Raw genomic sequence first — 8,456 nt, 5'->3', positions numbered from 1 at the left:
CGTAGTTTGATTTTTGAAAAATGTTTTTGGATAAGTCTCTTCCCAGCAGGCACACAACATCATAAGATGTTAATATTAGGTTAGATTTACCAAAATTCAACGTCTAGCAAGCAGCTAAGGACATTGTTATTTTATTGACCAATAACCAAGTCAAATTTTGTTGATATTTGGTAGATTTAAGGTTGTTGGAAAGTGAGCAAAATCCAACATCTGATAGATGTCATAGAGGTAACGTCGACAAAAAGTCAAAGTGTAGCATGATTAGATGTTGATATTTGGTTTATTATAGTTTGATTTTAGGTTGGACGTTAGATATTGATGTCGGCCTGACGTTGGGTTCCGACGTCAACCCGATTTTCATTTCCAAACAAAATACAACATCCCCAAGACGATGGGGTACATTGGAGTACAACTTCAATATGACGTCTTGTTGACGTCCTGTGCCTGCATATACTCATCAAAACAGTAATATTGTAAATTATTATTACACTAAGTATATGTTTACATGGAAACCAATAATCTGATTTTAATATGACAGTATTTTTTATTAAGACAATACCCTGAATGAAAGTCTACGATGTTAACATTGATTTTCTGATTAATTTAATCTGATTAAGGTAATAATCAAATTAAACATAAGTCGGATTAAGACATGTGGAGTATGTCAATTTTAGCCGCTTTATTGAAGTGCAGTACAGACATGTAAACATTTTAACAGTTTGATACTTTTTAAACAGTTCAGAATACACAAGACATGTCACTCGTATCTTTTTGAATGGGGAAAAGTGTAACTGTCAATATGTTGATAAAGCCCTGCCTACTAGTACAGTATCATTGATCGCTATAGACTGAGGATACTCTTTTACTGCAGATTTTCTGTGATTTGGATGTTCAGAAGTGAAACTAAAGAGACAGTTGTTTTTCAATTTTGTTGTTGTTTCCTAATATGAAATTTAATCATAAGCTTGTGAAATGACTTGCCTTACGCCCCTTTCACACAGGGCTTTAGTGTCAATGCTTGTGTCACCGACTCGGTACCAGTCATTCCCCTCGCTGGCCAGCAGAGGTCATTATCACCGGACTTCTAAACCATTACGTCATCCACTTACACTGACAGCTGGCACACCTGTGGCTCATCCAACTAATCACACACTCACACATATAAGCAGCACACACACACTCAGTCAGTGCGAAGTCTTGTTTTGCCCCGGCTAACACTACTGAGCGTTTCTCATCCTTGCCTGCCTTCCCGTTGTGATCTTGCTCTATTTACTGACCCAGCCCTGCCTGCCGCCTGCCTTGTACCTTTACCTGAACCCCGACTTTGATCCACGCCACCTGCCTTGAACTCTAGCCTGCTTACCGACTCTGATACTAGCCTCCTGCCTCTGACCCATGCCTGCATACTCATCCTGTGTTTACCAGCCGCCAGCACAACGACGATATACTACTGTGTTTGATGCGAGTTTGCACATGCACAACACCTGTGTGCTATTTGTTATTAAACTGTGTTTAATAAAAATACTGCAAATGGATCCCTCTGTGTCAGCCACTTCGTTACAGCTTGACTTAAGGCGTGTCTGAAGCTGGGGCTAATGCGATCGTCATAGCAGCGTCAGCCAATGAAATTCAGTCAGCAGTAGGGCACTGTCTAGCTGGTGTATTTGCATACAGCGATCTGATTGGCTGATGCTTCATGTAAATACCTTTAAGACATGATTGTCTTATTCAGATTAAGGCAAATAATATGATTGCTGATGTCCATGTAAACGAAGTCAGTGTTACTAATATATTTTAAAGTGTACTTTATTTTTATGATGGTAAAGCATGAATGCATCATTGTTTAGCGTTACATGGTTCTTTAGAAATCATTCTAATATGCTGATTGATGCTTAGTCTTATCAGTTATTGATAATTGTTGTTCTATACAAATTTTTGCTTAATTTTTTTTTCAGGATGAATAAAAACCAAAAAGATTTTTAAAAAGACTTAATGCATTCACTGTCCACTTTGATAAATGTATTGATTTCCGACAAGAAATGTGAATAAAGAATAACCAAAGTTTTGGATTGTAGTGCATCACGTATCACACAACTAAGCAGCAAACATTTAAAAAATATATATTTAGGCGCAACAAAGATTTATGTATTCGGATTTCATATTTTCATCTATTTGGATTACAAATTATAAACGTAATTGGATTGCAAACATAATTAAACTAATAAACTTTGTGAATGATATTTGTCAGATAAACATAAATGGAACAAATAAGAATAAGATTTATGCAATAATATCAATAAATCCAATGTGATTTAAATTCTTTTCAATTTAAAACACATTAAGTTTAGTCTAACTTATTAAAGCTAATAGTGTTTAATTTTAACAGATTTAGATTGATTCTAAGAAATTTGACAAAATACATACATAAAAACTGACAAATTAAATAAAATCAAAAGATTACAAACAGTTAATGATAAACTTCATCGTGATTCATTTTGTTTGAGTGAAAAACCATTTAAACATTGATAACATTTATTTTCTTGAGCATAAATCAGCACAATAGAATTTTATAAGTTGTGACAATAAATTATTTCCCAAAAATGGGTTGCGGCTGGAAGGGCATCCACTGCGTAAAAACTTGCTGGAGTTTCTTTCTGCCCGAGTTTTGTTACATCTGGATAAAAATATTTTGAATGAGGTTTTCATCTGCCATTGGTTGGCCAGAAAGACTCAGTACTCTAATCTCTAAAGGGCAAAAAATTGGCAAATAAATGTTGGGGTTTAAGACAAGAGATGTGAATGAAGTAGCTAAACATAGGTTCTTCAACAGATCTTTCTGTAGTAAGCTTCAGAGTGAAATATATTATTTAGTTGAAGTTTATAAACTAATTTCGAGATGATCACTTGCTTATGATTGACTACAGCTGGTCCCACATCAGCTAGCACATGGTGCACAAATCAGATGAATCCTAACACACTGTAAATAACCAAAGTTTCTCACCTCAGTTTTCTACATCTTGAAGAATTTCCCTTTCACCCCTACTCTTCCTCCCTCTTTCTAGATAGGGTGGCACAGTGACCCAGTGGTTAGCACTGTTGGCTCACAGAAAGAACGTCACTGGTTCAAGTCCATCCTACAGCAGTTGACATTTCTGTGTGGAGTTTACATGTTCCCCCGTGCTCGCATGGGTTTCCCCTGGTTTCCTTGGATTCCTCCTGCTGTCCAAAGACATGCGAAAAAAGTGAATTGTCTAAACCACAGATTAGCTCTTAGACAGCAGTATATCTCTCTATAGCAATTCCTAACTAGTCATTAGCCATAAACAGCAGGGAAGTTCTCAAAACATACCATAGCTCAAACTCCCCTCTTGCCCTTCAAACGAGAGGGAGCCCCGAGCTCGAGGATCTTCTGAGCTTCTAAGCATGCGCCACCTAGAGGAAGTCTCGGGGAAGACTCAGGGCACACTGGAAGTCTCTTGGCTGGCCTGGGAACACCTTGGGATCCCGTGTCTGAGGAGAGGGAAGTCTGGGGTTTTCTCCTAAGACTGCTGCCCCCGCGACCCGGCCCTGGAAAAGCGAACTAAAATGAGATGAGATGAGATGAGATCTTTTGTGTTCAATGGAAGAGAGAAACTTATCAGATTTGAAACCTCATGAGGAACATTAAATGGTCAGGTCATTTTCATTTTTGGTTGAACCATCATCCGTTTGATGACAGATGTTGTATAGTTAAAGTCTTAAAGTGATTCCCTCTATAATTCTACTAACCACTTTCACTGTTATTTGGCACTATTTTTTTACTATTAATTCAGGTGAATAATTATTTCATCAACTTCAGTGAGGAATATTAAGGTAATCTTTGATGTCCTGCTGAACCTCCATGATCACATTATAAATACAGCACAATCATGCAGGCCACTTGTATCATCTGATGTTTTCACATGTCAAACAGTCAAATTTGTCATTGTCTTCTATGATTCAGTATATAATTCATATGGTCAACTGCTTATATTTAACAAAGCATAGACTACATGGCATATGATATTCAATCTTAAATTGATAGTACACCCAAAAATGAGTCAAATAAATTTCAATTCATTCATTCATTCATTCATTCATTCATTTTCTTGTCAGCTTAGTCTCTTTATTAATCCGGGGTCGTCACAGCTGAATGAACCACCAACTTAGCCAGCACGTTTTTACGCAGCAGATGCCCTTCCAGCTGCAACCCATCTCTGGGAAACATCCACACACTCAATCATACACACACTCATAGACTACGAACAATTTAGCCTACCCAATTCACCTGTACCGCATGTTTTTGGAGTGTGGGGGAAACCGAAACACCTGGAGGAAACCGAACAGAGGAAGAACATGCAAACTCCACACAGAAACGCCAACTGAGCTGAGCCGAACTGAGGTTCAAACCAGTGACCTTCTTGCTGTGAGGCGACAGCACTACCTACTGCGCTGCCAGTACTCATTATTTACTTCATCAAAATCTTTAGTTCCTTTATTCTGTTAAACAAAAAGACACTTTTTTAAAATATTGGTTGATGGTATTGACTTCCATAATAGAAAAAACTATTTTATCTAAGGATCTTCTATCTAAGGTTTAAAACAGCATGGGAGAGTAAATGATGTTTTTTTTCTGGTGTGAACTATCCCGTTAAGTAGATCTTGGTAAAAAGTTAAATAAAGAATCACAAACAATCGTGCATTTTAATGTAACCATACACTTAATGAATAGAGTACTTGGGGTGATTACAAACATAGCAATATTTTCTGGGAAATAATATGCTACAATATGTTCAATGCACAGCTGTCTTTGCATATTAAATTAAGCATTAGAAAAAACTACGTTCGTTTTAATCAGTGGTCGTCTAGAATCGATCACTTGTCTCTTTTTACACTCGAAGTAAAGATGCAATACAAGCTGCCCAATGTAAACACATGGCACTAAAAAAGTGCATAACCAGGGAAATGGCTCTGCTGCTTTACCAAACTACTTCCATTCTTCTTATAAATGAATAACTGCAAGGATATTTAATTCGACGTCTTTAAAGGCATTGTAAAACATTCGTGACCTTAAGATCAGCCTCAACGATAGGGGCGTTGCGTTGCAGTCGCGGTACAAAGGTAGCTTTTTTCACAGGAACACCTGCAGGACTCCGGTTACAGAAGAACAAGGAAATGGAAAAAGAGCAAATGATCAACACAAGGCTAACTGTGTGCTGACGACAACCTTTGCCATGGGGAGCCATGTTACCAAAACACTGGACAAGTAAGTATAGCCATCCATATGTCTTTAACTTTTGGAAACGTGCAGTTTACTGAATATTTAAGCTTTACTGTTATATTCGACCGGGTCCGTGATTGTTTGACAGCAGTAGGATCTTGATGAGGAGGATAGATTTACTGTTATTAATTGGTAATCTACCCAAAATAACATTTTAAAGAAGGATTTTTTTGAGGGGGGAAAACATGGTCCTTGTTCATATTTGATATCGTATGTTTATAAGCGTAAATGTTGTCAAATGCGTTTGAGACTAGAGAAAAGATGTACCAGATATTTTTTTTATCAGCGTTTATGTGCTATGAGGTTTCATTTTTCATATCCTTTTTGAAAAAAATACTATATGTTTAGCTTCCTTTTAAAAAGAGTGTTTATTGCAGAAGTAATATTTTTCTAAACAAACCTCATTGCAAATTGAGTGAAATAAACTCACTTTAATTGTTTCAGTTCAATTAATATTCTTCTATACACTGTAAAACCCAATAATTTAGGGCAACTCAAACCTTTTGAGGCAACCGATAGCAACAATAGTTTCAAAAACTAATCTATATGAGTTATGTGAACTTACTCCATTTGAGTTAAAGTAATGAGGTATTTAATTAACTTGTTGCATTCAACACTGAGTTCAAAACTCTTTTCAAATTAGTAGTAGTTACCTACACTCATTTCATTTGATAACGTCAACGTTTACAGTGTAGGTTACTTTAATATAAATTCCGATCAGCTGTTGTTTTAAGTGTTTTAACCTGTTTAAGTTTAAAAAAAACGCAATTTACAATTGTATATTCATAATTATTTTCTTACAGCTTAATGTAATTAAACTGTTTATGGTAAACAAAAATACTGTAGAATATTTTTTTTATTTGAAGCTTGAAATTTTTCCCCAATTTCTGTTGATTGGAGAGAAGATTTTTTCAACCCATTTCTATAATAATAGTTTTAATAACTCATTTCTAATAACTGATTTATTTTATCTTTGCCATGATGACGGTAAATAATATTTGACTAGACACTTCTACATGGCTTAAAATGACATTTAAAGGCTTAGGTAGGTTAACTAGGCAGGTTAGGCTAATTAGGCAAGTTATTGTATAATGATGGTTTGTTCTGTAGACTATCAGAAAAAAAATAGTTTAAAGGGGCTAATAATTTTGACCTTAAAATGATTTTTTTTTTTTTTTATTAAAAGCTGCTTTTATTCTAGCTGAAATAAAACCAATAACACTTTCTCCAGAAGAAAAACTATTATCAGACATACTGTGAAAATTCCCTTGCTCTGTTAAACAGAAAAAATTCAAAGGGGGGCTAATAGTTCTGATTTCAACTGTATATTAGTCAAGTCAATTAAAATTATACTAATTTATATTATACAAAGCTGTACTTGTACATTTTTAAGGAATAATTTTATAAACTTGTCATTTAGGGAAAACATTAACATTAAAATGTTAGTATGCTTTTTTTCCTTAGATGGGGAATAAATCCAAGAAAACTTTCACAGAAACGGGCAAAAGGAAAAGGTAAGATATCAAACAAACATTTATGATATTAGATAACAGATAAAAATTATACATTGATTATCACAAAAGTGTTAATTATTTGATTAACCAACTGTTGTAATGTTGATTCCTATTAACCAATGTACTACTTTTATAGCAGCTTCATCTGCAGTTCCTTCCCATCAGGTGTGTTAAATGAACAGGACACTACAACATTTCACTTTTATTCAACCATATGTACATTTTTTGTGACAACATCTTATTTCCCACAGCAGGCCCATGTTGATATCCATGTGTATGACTGCGTGACATCTGAACCACAGTATGCCCAGGTCAATAAAAAACGAAAACCGAATGAGGATGGTTTACATTATGCAGACGTTCAAGTCCTGCAGTCTGAAAATGTGGCCAGCAGAGAAAACAGACAAATTTCAAGTGTTCAAAATACACAGTATGCAACTATAGACTTTACAACTCCTGCAAAAACACAGACGTCAGCTGAACCTGCAGATTTATTCATCCCACCTGGAGAACTACCAAGACCAAGGATGTCCCAGAAGAAGAACGTCCAGTCAAAGCGAGCATGATGACGTTTTTAAACATGTTTTAAAATGAAATACTCTTTTATATTGTGCCCTTGAGAAAATAAATGTGATTTATATTTTGTATGTCATGCTGAAAAACACTTTTTTTTTTTTTAAAGTTTACTGTCTTTTTACAAAAACAAAAATGCCGTAAAGAATTTTTTTTTTGTACTATTGTTCTTTTACAAAAGCAAATTTGAGTGTATTTTTGTCATTTATTATACATTTACTGTATACTAGTTCATCAATAGAAAATTATTAAAAGATTAATAGCGGTGTTTGTCTGGTTTAATGCTGTAGGTGCATTTTTTTCCAGCTAAAGTCTATTTTAACTACAGTGTAAAACCCAACACTCAACTTTATCAAATGAAATGAGTGTAGATAACTCAAAATTGACTGAAAGTTAATTCTACTCATTTGATAAGAGTTTTGAACTCAGTGTTGAAGGTAATGAGTTAGTTACCTCACTACCTCAACTGAAATGGATTAAGTTCATAGTACTCATTAGGATTTATTTATTTTTTTTACTTAAATGGTTTGAGTTACCTTAACTTTATGGCAGGGTTGTCCAAGCTCAGTCCAGGAGGGCCGATATCCTGCATAGTTTAGCTCCAACTTCCTTTAACACACCTCTGTGGACTTTTCTAGTATTCCTGGAAAGAGCTTGATTTGCTGGTTCAGATGTGTTTAATTGGGGTTGGAACTAAAATAAACAGGACACTGGCCCTCCAGGACCGAGTTTGGAGACCCCTGTTTATGGGTTTTACAGTGTATAGCCTTCCTACAGTGGTTGGTGTTCACATGAAAATGTTAATTTGGTCATAATTTTTCTCATCATCATCCACTTGTTTCCAGTCTTAACAAATGTTTTTCTTCCGTTAAACACAAATATTATACGTAATATAAAAAAGTACATTCATAGCATTTTTCCAGATATCAAATACTTGATGTTGCTATCATAAAAAATTTCATTATGCTCCCATTTAGGATGAGAATTATCTGTCTGTACCAACTCCAACTGTCTTCTTTTAATGGTTATTTTCAGTGTTTGGATATTTTGAATGATGAGCAGTCTGTACA

General features: G+C 35.1%; 1 protein-coding gene and 1 long non-coding RNA gene across 2 annotated transcripts; one reads left to right on the top strand and one right to left on the bottom strand.

Annotated features, from left to right (window-relative positions):
* Positions 1-140: 140 nt before the first annotated feature.
* LOC141385626 (uncharacterized) lies at positions 141-2,067 on the bottom strand. The gene is made up of 2 exons (XR_012406389.1): positions 1,125-2,067; positions 141-1,084 (listed from the first exon to the last, which is right to left on the bottom strand). It is a non-coding gene; the product is annotated as an uncharacterized lncRNA (long non-coding RNA).
* A 3,163-nt stretch (positions 2,068-5,230) lies between these two features.
* zgc:193711 lies at positions 5,231-7,447 on the top strand. Its single transcript, NM_001128753.1, has 4 exons — positions 5,231-5,284; positions 6,764-6,813; positions 6,950-6,978; positions 7,065-7,447. Exons 1-4 carry the CDS (start codon positions 5,253-5,255, stop codon positions 7,377-7,379), a joined length of 426 nt encoding a protein of 141 aa, NP_001122225.1. The 5' UTR covers positions 5,231-5,252; the 3' UTR covers positions 7,380-7,447.
* The last annotated feature ends 1,009 nt before the right edge of the window (positions 7,448-8,456 follow it).

Source organism: Danio rerio, chromosome 5 (genome assembly GCF_049306965.1).
Source record: "Danio rerio strain Tuebingen ecotype United States chromosome 5, GRCz12tu, whole genome shotgun sequence".
Lineage (NCBI taxonomy): Eukaryota > Metazoa > Chordata > Actinopteri > Cypriniformes > Danionidae > Danio > Danio rerio.
The sequence above is the reverse complement of the archived record's forward strand: the minus strand, read 5'-3'. Positions and strand labels throughout refer to the sequence as shown.

What these genes read in the sequence shown, in the direction of transcription:
- zgc:193711 (NM_001128753.1), top strand. Translation starts at nt 5,253, where the DNA reads ATGGGGAGCCATGTTACCAAAACACTGGACAA. An exon ending in GTTACCAAAACACTGGACAA is followed by an intron (nt 5,285 to 6,763) that starts GTAAGTATAGCC and finishes TTTTTTCCTTAG; the next exon opens with ATGGGGAATAAATCCAAGAA. An exon ending in GAAACGGGCAAAAGGAAAAG is followed by an intron (nt 6,814 to 6,949) that starts GTAAGATATCAA and finishes CTACTTTTATAG; the next exon opens with CAGCTTCATCTGCAGTTCCT.